Source organism: Electrophorus electricus, chromosome 2 (genome assembly GCF_041902795.1).
Source record: "Electrophorus electricus isolate QZ-2024a chromosome 2, ASM4190279v1, whole genome shotgun sequence".
In the NCBI taxonomy this organism is placed as follows: domain Eukaryota; kingdom Metazoa; phylum Chordata; class Actinopteri; order Gymnotiformes; family Gymnotidae; genus Electrophorus; species Electrophorus electricus.
Window position 1 is genome coordinate 30,443,377 of NC_137498.1, and position 24,271 is coordinate 30,467,647.

The 24,271-nt window shown below is 41.1% G+C and overlaps 2 protein-coding genes across 6 annotated transcripts in view; one reads left to right on the forward strand and one right to left on the reverse strand.

The window, feature by feature from the left end:
- Window positions 1-683: 683 nt before the first annotated feature.
- hsf1 (heat shock transcription factor 1) lies at window positions 684-17,634 on the reverse strand. Of its 4 annotated transcripts, none has more exons than XM_027028030.3 (14): window positions 17,136-17,634; window positions 15,791-15,899; window positions 15,293-15,429; window positions 13,302-13,426; window positions 9,459-9,534; window positions 9,058-9,119; window positions 8,609-8,696; window positions 7,878-8,011; window positions 7,123-7,356; window positions 5,950-6,030; window positions 5,000-5,105; window positions 4,405-4,455; window positions 3,467-3,533; window positions 684-3,084 (listed from the first exon to the last, which is right to left on the reverse strand). In XM_027028030.3, the coding sequence occupies exons 1-14, from the start codon at window positions 17,259-17,261 to the stop codon at window positions 2,885-2,887; spliced, it is 1,596 nt and encodes a 531-aa protein (XP_026883831.1). In that variant the 5' UTR covers window positions 17,262-17,634; the 3' UTR covers window positions 684-2,884. The 4 variants fall into 4 exon arrangements, with proteins under 4 accessions (XP_026883831.1, XP_026883830.1, XP_026883833.1 ...); XM_027028029.3 differs by having other exon boundaries at window positions 4,994-5,105; XM_027028032.3 differs by lacking the exon at window positions 5,950-6,030.
- A 336-nt stretch (window positions 17,635-17,970) lies between these two features.
- bop1 (BOP1 ribosomal biogenesis factor) overlaps window positions 17,971-24,271 on the forward strand; it is a 47,162-nt gene continuing 40,861 nt past the window's right edge. The window contains exons 1-3 of one of the 2 annotated variants that reach the window (XM_081698379.1): window positions 17,971-18,107; window positions 18,575-18,766; window positions 23,425-23,583. In XM_081698379.1, the coding sequence (XP_081554505.1) occupies window positions 18,018-18,107; window positions 18,575-18,766; window positions 23,425-23,583 (441 nt within the window). In that variant the 5' untranslated portion in view covers window positions 17,971-18,017. Of the gene's footprint in view, window positions 18,108-18,574; window positions 18,824-23,424; window positions 23,584-24,271 lie in introns of both variants that reach the window. The other variant, XM_081698368.1, reaches the window with a different exon arrangement.

Consider the following 24,271-nt stretch of genomic DNA (forward strand, 5'->3'; position numbering starts at 1 on the left):
CAAACTCAAACATTTTTTATGACTGCACAGCAAGGATGCAAGTTCTTTGATTGTGCTTTATTTTTCAATAGACTACCTTGGTGTATTTAGCACCCTCTGCTTGTGAAGAGGTGGGGGGGGGGGGGATGCTCTTACATTTAAAAATAAATCATGTTTAACATAGAAGAGAGTTGGACCTATGCAATTTAGGTGGTCTATAGGTCAATTTCCAGCTAGGCTACTTTTAAAAACATATTTTATTTTAAACATACCAGTACATAAAGTGTTGTTCACATGCGTAACAAAATAATTTAGCTGTGTCTCTATTAGATATCTAATGACTAAATTGAGACTGACATTTGTAATATTAGAAATTCCCAAAAATATCTATATCTCTCTATATCTATATATATATATATATATATATATCTATATATATATATATATATATATATAGATCTATATATCTATATATATATAGATATATATCTATATATATCTATATATATATATATGTAGATATATATCTATATATATATATATATCTATATCTATATATATATATATATATATATATATATATATATATATATATATATATATATATATATATATAAAATATTCCTGCTGTTTACATCTTACTTTCCCTGCTTAAAAATAGACAACTTTACAACTTGGATCCACCAGGGGGCAACGTTTGATAGAACAAAAATGTCCGTGACTCACTTTGATCTTACATAGGACTTCTTTTCACATCGAATTTGCACTCTCATTTTCTTAAACCAAAAGGCCATGCAGTGCTATTAAAATAATTTATGTTGTGGGGAAAGAAAAAAAAAAAAACATATCACATGATTTCTTGATTATTCATAACACTTGCTACCCAATCATCAATGAAGAATGCATTAAAAATGAATTATTTGGTTCTAGCACCTAGCCTGCAACCTGTCTGAAGTGAGATCACCAGGGATGTCCTATGCTGCATAAATAAGTCAAAAATAACAGCTCATTATTAAAAAAAAAAAAAAAAAAACAACCCACATTTCTGTGCTCTTCTAGCAATTGCTTTCCTGAACCACTTCATAAGTTCTCAAAAGTTGTACTGGTGCTTGCCTGACATCATTTTGAAATTTAACCATCAAGACAAATTCTGAACTATAAAATCTGGCTATGGTTTTCATATACAATGATTCATTACAGCTTGTGAGGGATCACATCCCTTCCGTTTATACTGAACTCAAGCCACAGCAGCTGATATTAGAGCAGTTCATAACTAGTCCAGGGAGAGGTCTAATGTTGAGACAGGCCACATCTGAATGAGCCTGCTCACCAAAGACCTGTTTGGCTTGAAACAATCCCTCTTTATCAGTCTTTTTTGGCCATCTACATAGAAGCATCTCCTCCAGTGTGGAAGGCAAAGCTCTTTTTATGTAGCTATTAACTGCTTAAACACTGCCCATTTACACCTTCCTCATATAGCCTCCTACTTACTTGATATATCTTTATAAAAATGCATGGCCATCGAACTTTGTCAGAGCAAAAATAAATGTGATTTTGAAGACTACGACAAAGAATCTGCAGAGTATTGATCTAGGACTGCAGACACAAAGCATTCATACACAGGGTTAGAACATTGTGATCAATGCCATCACTGTGGTGCATATCAAAGCTGTTCTGTACAAAACACTCTGCTTCTGTGACTGAATATTACCCACCATGTTCGCACACAGACTGAGACCATATCCCTAGATGAAACGCTGTCTAGTCTTGCACCCAACACAGACCTAGCACCGTGTGCATGTCTGTCCAGCCAAGAGTGTTAGCAGGAGCTTGAACCCACAGCACAGACGTTACTTGAGGGGTGGTATGTTAGTGCATAATCAACATGTTCATATACATTATATTGTTTTAAAACTTTAACATTCATAATATCCATGAGGTGATGCAACAGCAAAAGTATTTCATACAACAGATAATGTAAATGTAAACCTCTTGGTAATTAAAAAAATAACATGTGCTTAGACAGAGAACCACAGTCAACTCCAAGCTTCAAAGGTTTTAAATGCTAGTAAAATACATTTTGGAAGTCAGAAGATAGAGATGATGGGTATACAATCAGATCCACAACAAAAACAGACTAAAAAGGTTCTCTGTGAAATGAATATGTGTGAAAAGCTGTGTTTAGTTGGCTAATCTCCTGCATTGGAATTACAAGCAGCTCACTTTAACTTTATACTAAAACCCGCATGAATTGGAGAAAAGCATCATAAAAGGCTCTGGTGCTAAAAAAAAAAATTCTCTTTTTGCACAGTTTGCCTACAGTTCTCTTAAAACCCCCACAGTGGGAGCCCAATCAGGCCAGATCACTTGATCTATGATTAATACATCCCATGCATGTATGTACTGTTATTGGAGCTAAAACTCCATTCAGGGATCTGGGCCAATAGCAACAAGTTTGTCTTCTACAGCCACACACACAGCCACACACACAGCCACATGATAACCTAACAGAAAGCAAAGTATTAGAACATAGGTCTATGTATTATGAATACATTACTGGTATTCATTCAAATTTTTCAGTAGGGCATGTGTGAAATATTCTGTAAACAAGCTCTGCTTATTTGTGACCATGAAGCTGTTTTGGCCATTCCTGATTAGGATTTTAACCCATAGTAACAGACGTGAGAAATTAAACAAGCAAATTCCAACTGCACAATGGAAACAATGGTGAAAAATATTTTCCTATAGTTCTCAAGATTGTGGGGTTATGATTTAAGCGAACAAGCAGGGGAGTGAAATCAAAGGGTGATAACATGGCTAGATTTAACAAAGGAAAAAAAAAAAACAAAAGAAAAAAAACCCCAACCACACATATGAATCCTTTTGTATACGCTGCTTTTGTCTATTATAGCTTGGGGTCTTCAGATGTTGTAGTTTGGTAGTTGGTGGTCAAGAGTGAGATGGTAGGGTCCTCTGTGGGGTCCTGACCAAAATAAGAGTCCCCTTCCAACTCAAGAAGAATGGGCAGGTCCTCCCCTGTGGTCTCTGTGGTAACTGGGTCAGGAACAACCACTGGTTGAGCTGTGTATTGAACTAACTGCTTTCCTGAAAGAGAACATCAGTGATATTCAGATATTCGGTGCTGAAATACATTCAGAACCACAATGATATGATCGACAGACACGAAACACATCTAAAACCAAAGTGATAGTGTGGTAGTCCTGAAAAACATACTACAACCATGGTGATATTGCAATACACAGTCCTGAAATACATCTGGAACTTGAAATACAACTGTACCTAGTGATACTCAGATCATGATTACAGTTCACAACTAAGAATTAGCATTTATGAAGTTCTGAACAGTTTTTATACAATTAAAACTGGAGATTGAGGTTATCAACAATGCCAATGTCAACACACAAAATGCTCAAATACATGCATAAAAAAGGCTGGGAAACTTGACTGAGACTCAAATGGAAAATACCTGACTGAGTGGAGTTGGCACTAGACTCCATCTCCCGTGTGGGCTCTGTCGAAAGCAACTCCTGAATCTGTAAACACACCAATTTTACTTAGAAAACTATTAGCTTTTAGGAAAATATAGAAATATTTTGTATAAGCAAAAACAATTTCTTCATAAGGTATTCTGCTTTTTAAGTAGAGAACAAAGACGATGTCACTACTCTAAACCTTACATTTTTCTAATACCTTATAAAATTATTTTGTTTAAAAAGTGGTTCTGGGTGGGGGTGATTTACAGCTCACTTGTTTACTCATGTGTTTTTCATAATTTATCCATCATTTAAGTGCATTTTCTTAAGTATGATTATATATATATATATATATATATATTTTTATATATCATATCTCCAAAGTTAGATTCCAAATAAATGAGAATCAAGGGACATCCTGTTTACCATTTTTTGTCAGATGTAACTAATAGTTACAAGCACAAAGTGGGACAATATTTCTGCACTCAACTCAGAACAGCTTGCTGAATAGAAAGATCTTGCTTTTATAAACTGTAGTATGTTTTTTTCAGCAGTAAGACATGGAAAACCAATCAAAGTCCCCCTTTGGAGGCTTCCAAGGATCGCCGATGTCGTACTGTGGACACTTGCATGAAAAGCACTGTGCGGAGGAGGGTGGTTGGGGTTAAATGAGGCTTGCTCACTTGCTTGCTTACTTTTCCATGGAATAGGTATAGGTTCATATACAAAATGCTTCTACGATGATTCAAGAAGTTGTTACTGTCACCTCAATCAAAATGCTCATTTATCCTTGCTGGTTGAGGAAACTGGTGACTGTGATCTGAGCATTATAGCCTGCTGCCCACATGCAGTCTAATTATGTCAAGCCAAGAACAACACCTTCAAAGGCTGTGTACCAGGTAAGCTAAGAAGTAAACAAAGGCAGACTTACACTTGTCAAACAGTCCAGGTCAAACTCCGAGCCAGTGCTTGAACTGAAGATCTGTAACAAAACATCATGCATATTAGCAGCTGTACATTAGAACTGAAGACCTGTCTCTTAGACTTGGAATAGATGGCAAACAGAATATTTGTTTAAGTACAGGTTAATCTCAGTTTCACCCTTTACACTAAGGGGCGGCAATAACCCATTCCGTAAATACGGGGCCTTGTTTGACCAAAACATGCACATATGGAAGCCACATATCTCATTATACCAGTAGCTGTTTCATCTGTCATGTTTTAATCTTAAGTGGAACTTTTGTTGTTATTTTTTTTAAAACAAGGGGCTTGCTTTATATTTATGTATTTAAGATATTTTGAGGTACTATTTATGAGTTTAACAATTTTGAGAAATGTGAACAATCCTCAGAATGCTTTAGCTATTTAGAAACCACTTCAATATTGGTGACAGTTTTTATACAGTCACGTCATATATGAGTCATTAAGTATCAGGTGTCTTATGCAATGAAACATGTCTGTTGTACTGTTAAATTGGGAGAGGAAGGGTTACATTGCTCAAGACATGAGAGCTAACTGACACTTGCGTCATAGAGGGGGGAGGAGTCGAAGTTGATGGTCTGTGTGTTAAAGATGGACTGAAGATTCTCCAGACTGCTGTCGATACTCTCCAGGTGGTCGCTGAGCTCAGACCTGGGACACACAAAACATTCTCATTCAGTTGCTGTTCAACGCTGACACACCAAATTTTCACCTGATCACTTTTTTGATTGATTGCTTTTTTAAAATCTCAAACTTAAGTTTAGGAAAGAAATGGCCGCAGTGAAGACAAAAGCAAACCTTAAGTGTTTTTATCATCAGTGATTACCATAAAGCTACAGAGCGGTGCCACACGCTGGTGAATGTGGGAAACATGGCCAGTCTCCTGAAAGACCAAAACTGGGACAATTTTTTAAAGTCTACTCAGAAGAGTCATTTGGAACTGCATACTTCCTACATCATAATCTATATGACACACCAATAGGACCGAATGGAAATACACATAAACTAGAGATCTGACTGGAGAATCGTGTCATCAGAAAGGATCACCTCACATGGAAGGGATGCAGTGTCAGAGTTGGGGAAACTTCAGACACCTTTGAGATTCACAACAGCGTGCCTAAACTAGCCCATCAGCAAGATCATTCGGCCTAGTTCTCTCAGCAGCACCATAACTGAAATGACTTCAGTGTTCACACAGGTGTAAAGTTGGTGATGTGCTGAATCGATGATCGTGGTGTACCTGGCACCAATACACAAAATGCATTCGGGCTGTATGCACAGTCAACCGGCCTGCACTTCCTGCCCACGTGACTTGGGAGACCAGCAGTTCAGCACTGCGCCGGTGCAAAGTGAACCCATGTGAACACGGTGCACGTCTGAGTGACCAAGTTCCCCCGAGCGGCTGCAGCGTGTGGTTAGTGCTATTGAACCTCGGTAGCTTATCAGGCATGGCACTGCGTGGTGCGGGGACGGCACGGCCAACTGAAATGCTAACCCTGGAAGTGGTCTGACGTGCGGAGACGCAGAGGAGGAGAGGCTGGGAAAAAGACGGGAGACCTCAGTCGTCTGGGGGGAACTGAAAAGACAGAAGCACAACATGGCACTGGACACAGGGAAGGGCTGCGTCACTCTGTAACAGGGAAAAGACCTGTAGCTGGAGTGAAGACCTCAGTGCAAATGCACGGATATCATCTGGGTGTGAAAATCTAGACAGTACTAGAAAGCTCCATCTCATACGGATCCAACAGGGCCTAAAAAATCCTAATCCATTATGAAGGACAGGAACAAATGAGCATCATATGTAGTGTTACCTTTAAGCAAAAATGTATCTGCATGTGATGTGATGTTAAAATAGCTGCTTTACTACAGATAGAGAGCTGATTCCCTAACACAGGATGGCACGGTGTGTTGTGCTTTTGCTGAGGGCCAACCAAGTTCACTTATATACTGCGTGTCAGAAGTCCTTTGAAAGCAATAGGTCATGCAAAACAGCTAAGACTACTTATAATAAGCGCAGGCCTGTAGAGTACAGACAGCACTGTGATGCTAGATGATGCTAACTGCTCCACTGCTTTCATTATTAGCAACCTTAGAATTCCTGTTTAAAAGCTTCAAAAATGAATAAGCACAATCACCACACAATAGTGGCACTCAGCCTAGTCCAGATAAATGGAGGTAAAGCATTCAGCTGGAACTAGGCTATGTCTGTGTTAGTGGGAGTGGCGTAAGTAAGGCAAAGTAAGTACTGTGTCACTGGGGTTGTGGGGGGGGGGGGGGGGGGCGCGCAAAATGCCACTGATGGGTACAAGCTCACAAACTGGCAGGGGAGGGGGGGCAAAATGCCACTGATGGGTGCAAGCTCACAAACCAACAGGATCACACAGTAAACCCAATCTGCTCTCTGTTAGGGCTTTACAAGGATGTAAGCCAGAGCTGCATATGCAAAACGAATAAATGGCAAGAGAATCATCTCCAGGTGGAGGATTGCCGTCTGGAGCACACGATTCAGACGATAAAATGCAGCAACTGCACAGAACGCAGCCGAACCAGTCGCAGCAGTTAAGGGCATCGAGAGAGATGTCTAACAGGCCCAGGGCTCTGCTGTGAAGAAGAAGCATGGGAGAAATGGGTTCACACTGCAGCCTGTGGGCAGGAAGGTGTTACTCACTTGTCCAAACACACCACGCTCAGACACTTCTGCTTCGTGGGGGTTGGGCTGGGGGCAGATGGCGGGTCAGTCTCTTGGAGGATGGAGTTGATGAAGGTGGTCGGGGAGAGAGGCGTGTCTGCAGGCAGACTGGACCCAGCCGCAACCTCCACATCCACAGGACACACTTCTTCTACTTCAGGGCAGTGGGCGGGACTTGACGGCTCTTCCTTAATGTGTACCAATGGGCTTGTTCTGTTAAAAGTAGGAGGGTATTTAGACAGAACAGCAAGGGTACCTAAAGAACACTTCATGCTAAATCCTATGTCATCTATGAGACCCAAGCCACATCGCTATAACAACCTTAGTTTTTAAAGATTAACACTAAGTCAGAACCACCCATATACTGGGCATGTCAACATATTAAAATTTTCTCTGACATTGTCTTGAACAAAGACATATATATTTTAACCAGTGCTGAAGTGTACACTTTTACAGCCAAGCAGTTCTTTAGTTTTATTTAGTAGTGGACAGCTGGCAGAGATCCTGGACCTCAATGTGCAAGAAATGACACGATCCAACACACAAATACAAGGTGTAAATGGTGCAAACAGATACTTTCCTATTCAGATCTTGACACAAATCACATTAGGCAGGCAGTAAATGGTGGCACAAAGCCGTGGTCAGGCTACTGTTGGTGACTGTACTAACTGTTAGGCATTTTACTGGTCTCTTTCTTTGATGAATGACTTTGTACGTGAAGGAGTATGACTTGCCTGTCTTCCACCCACTCTTCCGTGCAGATGGGGCTGGACTGGGACAGATCGGTGATGTCGGAGATGATGGGGCCAGTGTTGACGGGCGAGCTGGAGGAGAAGAGTCCTGCTCCACTGTAAGTCATGCCCGAGGTCTGGCAGGAGAGAAGGGCGAGAAAAAGCAACAGCTTCAGTGTTAAATATCCCAGTGTTTGCGGTCTTCAGTTTAATGCACTAGCTAACCAAGTCTCACCCAACCTTAATGCCAACAAGCTAGGAGGGTGAAGGCGGACACATGCTTCTTCCGACACATTTAGCCGGCCACCACATCTTTTTTTCAAACTACCACCAGCACAATGTCTCTGGATGGCTCAACACACTTGGAGGAGAGTGCCAACCATCAGCTCTGTCTATTCTGGCAAGGAGATGACCATATTGGTTGGCACCATGTTGAGGGATTGGGACAGAGGGGGGTTTCCTAGACTACAGACAGCTATGGCTTCACCAGGGACTGAGTGATTAATGAGATTAAAGAGATTAATGCCCAATTGGGGAGATGTAAGGCATTCTCAATAAGCAATAAGTTTCTGTAGTAAAAAATAATACTAAATAAAAAATTAATAAACATAAATAACAATTAATAAAATGACAGACAGACAGATCAATAGAACATTAATGGTAGTTATTTATACATTCATTGATTATGGGGGTCATGTATCAGCCCAGGACCTTTTGCCATGTGTTGTACTTACGGACAGTGTGGGAGAAGGCTCCAGGGAGTATTGCCTGCTGTACTTGGGCATAGAGTGTGCTGAGCTGCTGTCATTGAGCATCAGGGGCCTGAACAAAAACATCCATAATGACAATCAGAAATGAAAAGGCATAGAAACCAGGACAACAGTCTCTCAAAAACATGACTCAAATATAAAAAAAAACATATTTAAAAGAAATCCTAATTTAAATATAGGGAAAGAGAAAATCACTGAGAAAACAGGATTTAAGTTTGTTTGGTCCTGTACTGATTTAGATTTACTGACTGTCCCATGCTGTGTGGTTGTATGTATGCATTATATAAAGTGACCTTGAGTGTAAGAAAGGCACTATATAAATAAAACTAACAAAAAAAAAATCTGCTTGTTTCTTTTAAAATCATAAAAAAGAAATGTGGACAGCGTGTGTGTAAGGAGTCCGAATCACTTGCATCTTTCTTTTCACTCCAAGAACTCTGTTAGACCGTGCCAGTGTGATTAGGAACTGGATGAGCTATAGAGGAAAAAAAAAGAAAAACAATCATCAGTAGAGCACTTTTCATGACACAACAGTATCCCCATACAACTATTATTTTATAATCAAATCCACATTTCAATGCTCTCTGACTTTCAAAGCCAGTAAAGACTAAAGACTACTCCTGAAACCCAGGTATATAGGAAGAAATCTGGCTGAACAAATTTTTGGTTCTAAGGGGAGCAACTTCCAGAAGTCAGGCTGTGTTTCCCGATTCATCGGTCAGGGCCAGAGGACACTGTGTGCTGTTGTGTGCTGCTAGACAAAGGGGAGGACTGAAACGCTGCTGTGTGCTGCCAGGAGAGACAGAGGGGTCACCTTATTGACAACTTTCTGCTGCTGGACATGTTTCTGTCGCAGGCTTGCAACCTCTCTCCATAGAGCTTCATTCTCACTGAAAAAACAGAGCGAGAGAGATACAAAGAGTGAGAGAGATAGGATTGGAGAGAGAGAGAGAGAGAGAGAGAGAGAGAGAAAAAAAAAGGAGAGGGTATTAGCCATCAAAGCCACAATTGCTAGAAGAGGAGAGCTGCAGGCATTGCATTTAGACCTTACAGCAGAGCAGAGAGGCAGGGCCCCAGTAACCAGTGAGACAGACTGGGGAAAGTAGTCCATAAACAACCCAATTTTTTTTTTGTTTTTTTTTTTGAAGGTATTAATATTTAAAATGGATAAAAATAAACAAACTCTTAACAGTGAAATAAAAAAAGAAGACCAAGCTCTACAATTTGTGTACATTAGGTACAATATAGATCACAAGCATCTAAATTAAATGTAAAAGCCAATCTGGTAAGTAGTTATCACAAGCAACCAGCAGTGGTTTTAGAACCTGCACATGCCTGAACATGGTTTGGTAGAAGTAACTAAAGAAACTTACTTCTAGTGTTTTAAACAAATAAAAAGACAAAACCATTTTCTAACATTTTCAAACAGAGTGTTTGAAACAGAGCGCAGCACCATTACACTACTTCAGTCTGGTGTTGGTCGTTTTCTGCTCTTATGCTGGAAAATGCAGGATACAGTAGCCTGGCTTTAAATGGAAGCATAAAAGGTGAGATTCTCTGGGACTTTATTTTGCCAAGTTTATGACCAATGAAAGATCTAAGCAGGTTTTATTTATTCAGGTTTTTACTACAGCCTTGACCCCTTCAACCATGCTCCTCTGACACAGTTAACCCTACTTTTAAGTGTGTGCACAAGACCCCAAATGCACACCTTTAAATCACTTGAGCAGAGCATACAAGTGCCAGGTGAATATCAAACACTACTGACACGTGGAAATGGAGTTATATCACCCTTCGTCTTTCAGTATGTCCAGAGCAAGAGTGCCCGGATCGAACCTTCATGTCTAATGAGGTGGCAGGATCAGCACATGCTACATTCTAATACAAGCAGATGGTTTCACAACAGTCGCGTCACATCAGATGAAATACTGTCCGTTTGGAAGAGAGTCCACTGGAAAACACTGATCACATATACAGCAGCACATTCGGGCTTGCTGGGCCTACTGGGAACACTATAGTAATGTTGCACAGGCTTTAAAAAAGCAAAAAGTCAAGAAAAAGGACAAGAGAGAGGGGATGAAAAACCCTGCAAATTGGCCTCTAAGTGAGTAAGGCACCAGGCCCAGCTCTGATGTTATGCAGCAGAGTGCTGAGAAGCTGTGCAAGGCGCTGTGGGTGGGTGCTGAGAGGAGAGAGGTGCCAACAGAGATGCCAACAGCGATACTGCTCGTGATACAAACAGACCTACAACAAACCACTGACTAATGTAAGGAATTAATCAAATTCATTGTAATGAAACATGCAATTTAAATTTGAAGTCTAATATACTAATTATGAATGTTACTGTAAAAAAAAGCAATACATAACTGTAAATATCATATCATGCAGCCTTTGGAACCAAGTGCACAAACAGAAGCATCACAGACATATAAAATGTACCACAGTAACAGGCATATAGAATGAACCACAGTAACAGACATATATAAGGTTCAGGGTCACAAATTAAATCTAACTGCTGGCTTGAGCTATGAAGCAAGACCAGGTGGTTGACAAAACCTTGAGGAGGGTTTTCACTCGCTGAAACCTGATCTGGCATCTTCTGCCTAGTGTGGTGAGGATCAGGAGGGTGAGGAGGAGCAGGGACTGAGGGGGTCTTTGTGTACTCTGAACCCAGTGTTCCAGGTCCTCTGCAACTCCATGGAGTTCACAGTTTCGTTTAGCTGTCCAGATCCGAGCCAAGTGGACAGTTATGATCCTGCAAAGCCAGGCCCAATAATATCCACAGTACTCAACACTGAGTTTAACACAGGCTCTCGTAACCATTGGACAATGCGGAGGCCTGGAGCATTCACGCTTCACTGACAGGCAGTCACGCACGAAGTCATCAGGTCAGCTCAGCCAGGAGAGTGGGGAGAACATGGCCTGCCCCGCCAGCACACTACCCATCCTGGGCAAGACGCCACAGCGACAGTGACAGCAGAGTGCAGCTGCGTGTGCATGTATGCGTACATGCCCACAATGGAAGCGACATCTTACTGTGATTCGCCTTGACATGCACCCCAATGGCCTAGCAGGCAGCTGGTGAAACACGTCTGTCCTGCGCCAGGGAGTCAGCCTGTTTTAGGATGGTGACTCACCCAGGCCAAAATGGGAAGTGTCACCCAGAGAGGCGAGGGCTGATGCAGCAGCCCCACATAACAGGGCTGGAACCAACTAACCACTGCAGGCAGTGCCCCATGTAACAGGGCTAGATCCACCACAGGACACTTTAAATGGCTCACGAGCACCTGCTGCTCTAACTGATCTAACTTCCCCAAGTCACACAGCACAAAAATAAAGAGTCTATATCTAAAGGATATGCCAGGGAGCAAGTGCGGTGTGCTGTGGATAAAGATGGAGAGGTAGCAGACACTGCAGTGTAATGCACAAGGTTTCCAGAGGAAAGGGAAACAGGATGCAACCACATCCCTTTTTAAAGGATCCTTAATTAATCTACTACGAACGAGACAAAACCATCTAAGACATGTTCGTCAAGAAAGGATCAGTTATCACAGATTCCTTCAGATAATTTTATGCAATGGTTTAGGAATTAAGGATTTGTCATTCCAGGGACAATGCATATTAAAGTTAAGGGGCATTTCATTAATGACAAACCAGTTTTCATCACTGATACATATTATAGAACTACATTATTATAGACTACATAATACTACATAATATAGAACTACATTACAGGCTGCTCTGAGCTGATAAAAAGGCGCCAGTAATCAAAATGGAATGAATGTCATGATTTAAAAATCTGCTTTTTCTATTACAAACTGGTTCCTCAGAAATTCAAAAGCACTTTGCTTGCACATGTGTGTGTAGATAGCTATAGATAGATATACATGAAATAGATATTCAGATATACATGAAAAACACAAAGCTTTACGTTCTCATACAACCCCCCCCCCAGGTCAATGAGCACTGCTTCTAATTAGGAGCATAAAATAAACAGGTTTTACACAGTGTGATCACAAAGATAGAGAGAAAGGTAGAAGGAGAAAAAAGTAGGGGGAGACATGGTAGAATAGAGATAGATAGATAGATAGATAGATAGATAGATAGATAGATAGATAGATAGATAGATAGATAGATAGATAGATAGATAGATAGATAGATAGATAGATAGATAGATAGATAGATAGATATAGAGAGAAAACAGAAAGCATGGGACAGATAGAGAGAGAAAGAGGGAGTGAAGAAGAGAAACAGAGGGCACTGAAATAGAGGAAGGGGACGGGAGGGGCAGGACCACATATTTCTTTCTAACTCGCTTGGGAGAGAGGCCGATGGAAAATATGAACACTGATATGCAACAAATTCTAAAGAACCATGATCGCCCATTCAGGAGTCAGTGCGAGGCAGTCAGACTGTGATCACCTCTCAAGCAGCCTGGGGTGGTTCAGGTGGTGAACAGGAAGAAGTTCTTGGCTTCCCATTCACTACAGGGGAAGAGATTATTCGAGACACCTGGCTTTTTACTGTCAAATCACTTATCTTCCTACGCACACCCAGACGTGGCCATGAAGGAGGTGGAACAGCTCTGAGAAGGGTTAGGCAAAATGACGGACTGACGGCTCACTGGCCTGGGAGAGGTTCTTGGGATATGACTTACTGTTTGAGGGTGCTGATCTTGGAATCCATGGACTCCTGCCTTCCCTTCATGTTCTGCACATCTGAGATCATTTTAGTGACCTCCTCTGAGCTCAGCTTAATGTCCTCGTGCTTAATGTTGGACACCTGCAGATGAACACCAGGAAACTATTACAGCAGTGTGTACGCATGTTGTATACATGTGTAGGGGAGATGTGGGTGTGTGTGTATATATGTACATACATATATTTACACACACACGTAGGAGATTCTGTGTGTATATACATGCAGGGAGAGGGGTATGTGTATATGTGCAGGCGGAGGGGGGTGGGTGTGTGTGTGTGTGTGTGTGTGTGTGTGTGTGTGTGTGTGTGTGTGTGTGTGTGTGTGTGTGTGTGTATGTATATACGTGCAGGGGAGGTGTGGGTGTGTGCACATCTTTGTGTGTATGTACACATCTGTAGGGGGGCATGTGGCTGTAGCTCTGCTTTGAACCCACGTGCACTTCTAGAAGAGAAAAACCAACCCAGTGGAAAGCATGCGCTCAGGATTTGGGTTTGATTTCACTGCTGAACTGGTCAGCAGGCCAGAGGCTAAAAGTGGAAAACCCTGCAAATGTCCAAGCATGGGGAGCACTGTGCGGCTGAGGCAGCAGATTAGCCACAGATGGGCCTTCGGCCCTAATCCACCAAGGGCCAGCCAGCCAGGGAGACGCTTCAGATTAGCTCATTCTGGGGCGCAGCCAAAAGGGAGAGGGGTCCAACAGGGGTCATTAAGTCCTTCAGCATCACTACAGATATACGACCAGTTTTAGACCTCCCCATCCAAATGCTTAGTGTTAGTCGACCTGTTTTCGCCACATTAACCTCTGCAGTACCAATGCTGCAGGATACACACCAAGCCTGCATTATGAAACACAGTGCAAATACGAAGATGACCTACAGGAGAGGGTTGCCACTATTTTTCCACTCAAAGGAGGAGAGCTGAGCAGCAGCACTTTACTATAAGACAACCCAAAAGATTTATGAATGGTTTATGGTTGAATTATTATAGGTTATGAATTTTGTTTATTAATGATGTCATAAACACCTTTAAACAACATTAATAAGAAGTTGCAATATGTGAATAAAAAGGGGAACAGTAAACAGCTGCTTGCCAAAGATTGCCCAGATATCAGCAAGAACTGAGGTTTAATCATGTTTCTTATGTTATTTTGTCAGCTTCAACAGACATTTGTTAATAAGTTACTACCAAAATCAAAAATGATTAGTTAGAAATTACAATTTGTCTTAAGTTTATTTGAAATTAAAAAATTCTCAATCTAATTTAAAGCTTCTACTGAACTCTGTGATGCTTCTTATTTGCGTAAAAACAGATTAGTAATGGTTTTAGGATGTTTATAATCTTGTAATAAATAAATACAATTTTAAACCATTCACAAACCCTTTATATGTCATATTGAAAAGTGGCACCAACATAAGTAAGTCATTTATATTTAATAACATTTAAGCATATTTGGGGACACATGGGAATGGAGAGAATCGAGTGGTGTTTTGTGTTTCGGCAGGCAGTGAACAGGTGTAGGTGTATCCTGTCTGTGAAGTGACTGAACAGTGAGAGGGTATCAGGCCAGACTGTGACCCAAACCCAGGCCCGGTTTAGTCTTAATGTCAAGCAAACACTTAACTAACTTAAAGCTCTGCCAATGGAGAGTTCACCAATGCTACTTGGCAGTGGTAGCGCAATGGTTAAGATACTTGACTAGTAATCAGTTCATAGCAAGGCCGTTAACCCTACATTACTCAAGTTGTATTCAGTCATAATTGTAATTCGCTTTGAATAAAACTGACAGCTAAATACCGTAAATGTAACTTAGCAAGCTAGTGTTTGTTGTAACTTGCTTGTTGTAACTGACTCACTAGCTTTGAGTGACTATAATCTTACTGCAAACACCTTCTTCAGTCCATATACTCTCTGCAGTTAACATTCTCTTAGAGTAATAAACATACTTACTGTGGTCACCTTCCTCTTAATATTCTCTAAAAGGTGCTCTTGTCCACGTATAAAGTAGGGATGCTGGAATTCTGTGTCATCTTTCTCAGGCTTCACAAGCCCACCCTGCTCAATGTGAACGACTTTGCGAAAGCCATCTATTAGAAGACAACACAGAGACTGTTTTTAATAAAGGTGGTTAACAAAGAGTTATCAAACAAGTTGCTTTAGTTAACAAGTCATATACTTAAACTCTGCAGGGAGGTAGTTCTCCAGAATTGGACTTTTGCCCCCAATATTAAAAAAATTAACTGAATACAATCTGTTTATATAACAGATCAAAACTATAGTTGCATTATTAATTCTCTTTGGGGTTAGGCTAGGCTGATACCTGCAAGCCTGATTCAAAGCATATGTCTAGTTCACATGTATATTCTTCCGGAAGCTGGTAGCACATAAGATTGCACTGTAGATCACCTCAACTAAAAAAGGGCATAAAGGTGATCTCAGAAGACTTACACATATTGAGCTGCCGGATGAAGCTGGCCATGTTATTGTGCTTGAAGTATTTAGGAAGCACCTCTTTGGAGAACCTGCCCTGGTCGAACACATGGAAGCTGTTTCCATTCTACAAACGAGAACAGAAAGACTTCTGTCTATACAGTAGCACCCATGTGCAAAGAATATAAAAAATAGAAATCAGTCCCAGTCCAAATTTTATTAGGCTTAATAAGGTTAAATAATTAGCACATGACTCCATTTACAAAACGTTACTCATAGTATGACCCTTTGAAGCCAACACTCTGAAACCAAGTAAATCTATGCATTGCTGTAAAACAACAGCACTGACTTTTAAGTGGTCCAGACTAGAGCAGTTCTTGGTGTTACTAAGAACTGTTACTGTCTACCCACAAAAAACGCATGCATACCCATTGATGCTGTATCAACTCAGCACACTATTAACTGGGAGACAGACACAATATTAATTGCTTCCTACACAGATGCACATAAGCATACTGCATTGTCTTGATCTTCTGGAACTTGCTCGTCACACACCCATGCAAATCTTGCCTGTGCTCTAACAGTAAAGAAACCCAAATTGCCACTGGAAGGTTACATTTTAATAATAATAATTTAAAAAAAAATTTAAAACCCATTCACTATGACCTTGCCAATCAGTTGAAAACAGAACATTCCAGCATCCAATTATGTTCATAAAAAAGCATCACTAGTTTGAACTGAAAATTATCTTCCAAAGAATCACCAGCCACATACTAATGCAGAAAATGTCATTCAGATAATCCCGAACATGTGTAGTTTGTTTAATTTCATATCTGCATACAGATTTCACCAAAAAAAAACAAACACTCATTAATGAAATGATTTGAAAAGTTCCTCAAGTTAATATCTATCATAGCACATAATAGCAATTCAACTGAAAAATAACATTCTCTATGGGACAAAACTTTTTTGTTTAACTACTGAGGGTATTGGACCGTTCTAAAAGCACAGTCTGAACAGTCAGAAGCTGTTTCATTTTAATAATTAGGGAACTACATGAACGTATAGGTAATTGACAATATAACTAGCTAAAACGCTTTTAGCAACTTTTTCGAAATAAAAAAGTCCAACCAAATACTCAGGCAGCTGCTAACTTTACAATGCATTTCTTTTACGGAAGTTTACCGAATCCAACGACATATAGTTTAGATAGCTATATAGTCAACGTTAAAAAAAAAATTACTACTACAAAATGACAACTGTGAAAGGCTTAGTAGGCTGGTGAATCGTTATAACCGATTACATAGCCAATACTTCAATCACTGTGCACGCTTCCATTAGCAGTTGTGACTGCCCAACTTACTGGACTCCAGCAGATTAAGGGGTCGGTGTCTGGATCCTCCACCAACGTCCAAAGCTTTGTAAGAAAAGCGGGAACATTGCTACCAGTCACCAACACTCCACCAGACCCGGGAGTGTGGAATTCCATATCTGAACTAAAAATAACAATAGCCTTTCGTGGCCTTTACCTAAAAGACAAGTAGACTGAACTAAGTTAGCTGTGCTTTGCTAGCTAGTTTGCTTGCTTGCTAAGTAAGCAACAGCATTAGCCAGAGAGCTAGTTAGACAAGCTAAGATAGAAGAACGTTAACTAAACACGAAATCGTCTGCCAGCGTAGTTTTGTTGCCAACAATGCTTTGATTCCTTTCCTTGATCTTCCGCTTCTTTGTCCACCTCAAAGAATTCAATTTGTTTTCACGTGTTAAATTGTTATTGCTGAATATAAGAAGTGGAAATTTCCACCATATCGACATTTCTACGAACTGCGTAGCAAACGGCCGCCGCAAAGGCGCACGGTAGTCGCCATATTGTGACGTCACTTGAAGGAGTTTAAAATACTGTAAAAATCTAAATGAAAATAAGTGTGTGCATGATGAGGCAGAACGTTTGAGTTTTGTCATTTCAAATAAGTGTTCCTATAGGTAACTACTGATTCGAAAGATTTTTTTCTTTACCAATATCGTTCAATTTTAACCTTTGACCTTTAACCTTATCGGAGAGAATCATAAAATACGAATTACGTTATTATTGTTGACATAATTACTTAAAGCAACAAGTATTCAATATTCAACATTCAACATGTGCTAAAAATTTTAACAACAGTTTCGCAACATATTCAACGCAACGTTACGCAACTTTTGACCTCTGACCTCATCCGTCCCACATGGTCGCAGCTTTGCAAGCATGCCTGAGTCGGGAATTAAACTACTGCAGAACAGCGCGATGAGTAAAGTTAAAGCGAAAAAAAGAACAGTCGAGGAGGACGAAGAACAGGTAAGAGTATTTTGTAAACCTATCGGTCATTAGCTTGTGAAGAAAAGGGCTAGCTAAATACATACAACTGCTTTTATCGTGCGTGGCTGAATAGCTAACGTAGCTGGCTAACTAGCCATAGCTGGCTAGTGACAAACGCTTAGAAATAATGGACAGGATAATTGACAGCTTTGCTTAATTAAAAAAAAAACAAAAAAAAACACTTCGCTGATTTGCTGCGTATCTGATACCGTTTCTCGCCAGCAAATGTGTTTGCTTTCGCCATTGGGTTAGCAAGCTTACTAATGCTCGCTGGATAGCCTTATCCCACCAACGTATGTAGCTGTTTTTGCAATAGCTCAATTTAGTCTTATATTTTGAGCTCGTACACGAAAAGATCTCAAAGCTGTATGCTTCGTACAATAGTTTTTTTTAGTTTTTTACTAGCTATCAAAGTACTTAGAGCCGATGTTCTATTTATTTTTCAGTTCCCCATGTTTGCTAAAAGTGATAATGACGCCGGTGGTCTTGATGATGACGACGGCAACGATGATCTCTCAGACAGCGAGGAAAGTGTCTTCTCTGGACTTGAAGAATCTGGAAGCGATGATGAAGACGACGATGAACAAGAAAACTGTCTGGCAGATTCTGAAGAAGAGGAGGCAAATCTTAGTGAAGAGGTGAAGAGTGAAACAGAAACAGATGTACCGGTCCCCAATAGTGTAAAGAAAACCCAGGTATTATCACCAGTATTTTGTCGTGTCAAAATGAGTTTTTGTATACATATTTCACAAGGTACAGGTGGTCACATCCACATTTCCAGTTGTCAGGTTTGCTTTCATATGTTTGCATGGTTGTCCAATTGGCACCTTCAGTCAAGATGCACCCAGCACTGAAAGTGATTGATGAAATCCTGCATTTCTCCCATGTGGAGGGCTTCGAACACTAATAATATTGCATTATGTGTATACCCTGTGAGGGCTGACACTTTCAAGAAAGTCTTAATATGACAATTATTAATGCTACACATCCATGCATGTATTATGGGCATTCACACTGGAACTGGACATGCCTACCTGAAAACGTGCAAGCTATTGCATTAACCTATTGCAAATTTCTTTTCTTTATTTTATTGTCAACTCAACTGCCAAGAACAGTTGTATGTATGATGGTCTAGAAGTGTGAAAGTGATACGTAATGACATTTCACTTATAGGTACACGGGTTTCACAGCAACAGTAATTGCAAAAGTAAACATGACTTTCCCCCAGGAGTAATGGTTAATACATTTTGGAATACTTCAAAAAGGTTTCAACCAACTGATTTCTATGTTATTTTTGCTTAGATTCTACATGTCACCAAAATTTTATATTTATTTTTTAATAGCAAACTGACAATTAAGGCATCCTTTTATTAGATTTAGTGGCTATGTTGCTGTTGTAGCATTACAAACCTTTATAAATTCTTCTAGAAGTACAAAGTAGCACCATATGGAATTTTCATAGGCACTGACAAAAAATTGTGGGGATATTTTCCCATTCACAGTTTAAGCTCTCAATCTAGATAAATATAAATATATAAATAGCTTTCTAAGGCTAAAATTAGAGTTATTGCTTCTGAACATTAGAGTGATAAATTCTGTAAAATCTATTTTGGCTTTTTGGTCTTTATCTGTTTTGGATGGAAGCAAATAAAGGCCAAAAATGGCTCGATCATCAAAATCATCATGCCCTGCTGATTGGAATACATTGTTTAGCTAACTTTATGGCCCACAACTAGAATTTAGAAATTGAATACCCAGGAAGTCCAGGCACCCAGTTTGCTCCATTGCCCTCACTACTGCCCCCTAGCAGGCCAGCAGTGTAAGTAAGCAGGTGAAAGATGCTCTTCCTTCCTCGTTTGGCTCTGCCCTGCCATGTTTTCTGGGATTCTGTTTGTCTTGCAATGCACCCTGTCCAGCCTTTTTTAGAGTCAATATTGACTGTATAAAATTACCTCAGTCAGTTTGAGGTCATAACTCACTGATTGTCATGAGGGTGATCAGGCCCAGAATGAGCTCAGATGCATTGCGTCAGTTCTTTTTGAGAAGGACTTCCATAGTGGTAAGCTGAAATGAGCTTTTCCATTTTTAATTTTTTTCTTCATTTTTTAATATTAATAAATTGTTAAACTTTTTTCTTCATCAAACCTTTCCATAAAATTGGTTGTGAGACTGTTTACATCCCTTAAATTGGCATTTTTAAAAAAAAAAAAACAACAGCTGGAGGTCTTAAATGCCACAGGAAAAAGTCAAGCCACAGGTGCAGTAGATGTCTGTGATCTCTGGACTCCGTAACAAATCTTGAAGCCTTTGTCTTCTGGAGCTGGGTGCAGTGCGTGGGCTGCATTGTTCAGCTTTTTAATTCCCCCCTCCCCTTCCCTGGCTCAGTCTACTCCCCCCTCCTATTGGGCTCAGTCTGGGGCTCTTGTGCGCGAAAGATCATGGACCTGATGCACAGCAGGCAGAAGTTAATGTGGCTGCTGGAGGATGTTTATGATCCCCAGGAGGGCTCCACCGCCTCAGCAGCAGGGGCACAGAGCCAGTGGCAGCCTCGCTCGCACCAGGCGAGTGGGCGGAAAGACGGGGGGAGCAGAGAGGCAGGGGAAGGGGGCGAAGCACGGTTCATCTTACCAGGAAGGCTCCGTCCTTTCCCAAACGCACGCCCACGCATCAGCGGTGCTCAGCAGACACGGCTGGTCTGCTTCCATTGCCCGAGATGTGGGATGTCTCCTAGACTAGATGAGGTGCGGGACCTAGGCAGGGGTGGGGGTGAGGCGGCGTATATGATGTTCACCTCATCACAGCTTCCTGCAATGGAGAAGGTGCTGCCGTGTGGGACTGGCCTTAATTGAATGGCTATGAAGTTAATTAAGCATCGTTGTGTGTGTGTGGAGTGGCTTCCGATTGTTCCGCTCATGGCTCACTCCATAATTCATCTACAGTTCACAGGAAGCAACAGAATAATGGGAAACCTGGGGACTGCTGAACAGAATCCAAGACAGTTAGCCAACAAACTTTAAAAACATGTTATTGATTCGTGTGTGTGTGTTGGGTGCGTAGGTGTATGCGTGTGTATGCTTGCTTAAAAGCTTCACTGGAGGTGTTTGGATTTGAAACGGATGTGTTAAAGTTAGCTGGCTTCAGTTGTTCAAAAGTTGTTCTCCAAACCATTGTCACATCATTCTGAATGAGGTGATTCATAACTGCAGAGGCTTCTAAAGTGTACATGTTGCCACAGACATTTGTTTCCCATCTTCCCTCTCTTTCTTCTAAGTGGGCTCCTGGATTGGAGCTGTTTATCATAAACTACAGATGATTTATAGTGGCCCTCATGGCAGAAGTGTGCATGCACATGTGTGCATGTGCATTTTGCTTTTAAATATATTTTATTTACTGTTGATTTCAGACAACAGATAGCAAAGCCTTAGAAGCTTTTTAAGTACAAATTTAAATGTATGGGATCCATATGTTCGAGAATATAATCTAGAAGGAATCTGTAATTTTGAACAATAGCTACCAGTGCTCCTGAACTAGAACTTTGAGTGCATATCCCAGCCAAATACAGCAGACCTGATCTGTTGATGACTTAAATGATGATGTTGACAACTTAAATCAGGTCTGATGCATTAGCTTTTTAACTTGACCAAACCAGCCTCAGGAGACCAATGACCCTGCAGTTCTGACCCATGCCTTCTACTCAGGCCCAATCTAAATATGTCTGACAAGCTGAAGCAGGTGTGACCGATTTGGGCTGTATACGCAACCTGTAGGAGAGTAGGATCTCCAGGAACAATGTTTGTGACCAAAGCAAATAGCAGTTTCATTACTGACCCTCTAAATCTGTCTCCATATGTGTTGGGTGGCTGGGAAAGAAGGCCTTGCTTGCCAGTAGAGTTTGTTTACAGATTAAATCTACTGCGTTGAGGTCACTGGTTTTGGGCTGGTTAACCTTAATTTAAACATGTTATCTGGAAGGGTCTGTTCTCCTCCCGGTATAACCTTATGGCTCGTCAACTGCTTAGCAGCAGAGCTATGCAGTCACATCCCTAAGAAAATACAAGTTTGTATATCAGTTTCCCTTGCGTCCTGTTGTAGTCCACAGTTTAATGACCTGGACGAGTGGGGTCCTCTGCTTTTTCTCTTTTCCTTAAAAGTACTTTTCACCTTGTGTTTAGCTCTTCAGGGCCAGTGCGGCAAGGCAGGAGGTGGGGGACTTCTGTCCCCTGGTTTACTGTAGGCCATCCATTTCAAACTGCTCAGCTGGCCTGATGTGGATTTAACTAGACTTCAGGGAGGAAGTGTTTCACTTAGCACCGTGCTGCAGAGGATCCTGGGAAGCCATGGAGCCATAAATCGGTGCAGGTTGCTCACCTGCCTCCCGCTGCCCCCCCAGGGAGCTGCCTGAGCTTAGCGTCCCCTTTAACAGGGCCTCTGATGGCTCACGGCCTCCTGAGCAGCAGGACCCGTGGAGCTAAAGCCCAGAGCTGGAGCCTTTTATCCCCGCCGCCACCCCTGTGCAATGGCTGCCGTTCAGTGGCGTGTGTAAATCAAGCAGAGTATATTTGTGCTTCAAGCAAAATAAGCAGCACCCCTACAAAAATGCACTCTTCAGGTCATGCGGCAAGCTTTGCATCTAGGGTTTGAAGTAGAATGTGTTTTGTTTTGTGTGTTTCTACAGAGTAGTAATTGTAAGTAGCAATTATTTTCCCAAGATTGAATGTGGAGGCAACTGTGATCACAGAAGGCCTAACCATGATTCAACTGATGAATGTCCAAGCTGATGGATGTTTTTGGATCTTCCAGTCAGTCTGAATTGTTGCAGACATTGAGGAGAACAGTAAATTGGCCATTAAATTTGGTAGCCTTCTAACTTGCTAGAAGTTGATGTAGCAACAGGGTGGTGGGGTTTGAAGAAACAATATTGTATTCCAGTGTATACAAACTATGGAGGAATGACAACTAACCCTGACTTGAACTAGAGAGCTGGGTTCTGAGGCTGTTTCTTCTAAAGGGGAATGGGGCTTGTTGTGTCCATAGGGCCGCGGATAGAAAATGCTAAAGCCGGGACATGAAGTGGAGTCCCAGCTGTAGGGCGCATCTCTGCACTGCTAAGCGTTCCACCATCTGTGCCCTGTTGGGATATGTTGTGTTTTGAAGTTTTGATTTGCATCTTGCCTGGATATTAGCTACTGCATTTAGGAGCACTTTAGTTAACTAAAGTTGCTGTTGGTTAAAAAAAAAAAACTTTTTGGCCTCTTCATTGAATCCTTACAGATAATGTTGTAACTTCTTTTCACAGACTGTGAGCAAATCAACAAAAGAAAGAAAGCCAAAGAAGAAACAGAATGTGAGTGCAGATGGTGAAAACCAAGAGGAGAAGGTGACATCTGGCAGCGACAGTGGGCTGAGGGTATCTTCTCAAGTGGACGAGTATGAGCAGGACACATCAGATGAAGAGGTGAAGCCGAAATTATTGCTTGTTTCTATGTGTGATTGGTACATAGAGGATGGGGACCTGAGCACATCTTAAGACTGGCTCTGCACAGAGGAGCATGGATTAATGAAGTGACTTAAATATTTATGAATGTAGGATCTCTGGGAATCAAACCCATTAGCTTGGTGTTACTAACACCATGTTCTACTTGCTTTATGTAGAGCTGGTGCACATTTACATTTTAGATACCAAAGAGGTGTTAGGATTTCACATGTCCAGTAACCTAACTTGACTTAAAGACACACTTGGAGTGTTAAAACAGTCAGCATGAAAATGCATCCAGTTTTAATTGTTCAGGTCTCAGGCCTTTCTGTGCTGTTACTCAGTTTCTTCATTGGGCAGCTGGTTTTGAGCAAGCATAACATCTAACAAAGAGGCTGAGGTAACTAGCCAAGCAAGAATCCTTCTAGTCATTGCTAATAGCCTGTACCAAGGGAATCAAACTGGAATCATGAAGGGTTTGCAAACCTGGTCCTCCTTCTGATGGTTGGGTTGGCGATGGGTTGCATTTCTTCTGTTTTGTGGGTTCAGAATGGCCTTGATTGTTTCAGACAACGGGCTTTCTCCATGTTTGTACATCTGCATCTTTTTCGATGGTTGCCATGCCTGCCAGGCTCTTGCCTTTTGCTTCATCAGCACCATTTGACTTGGT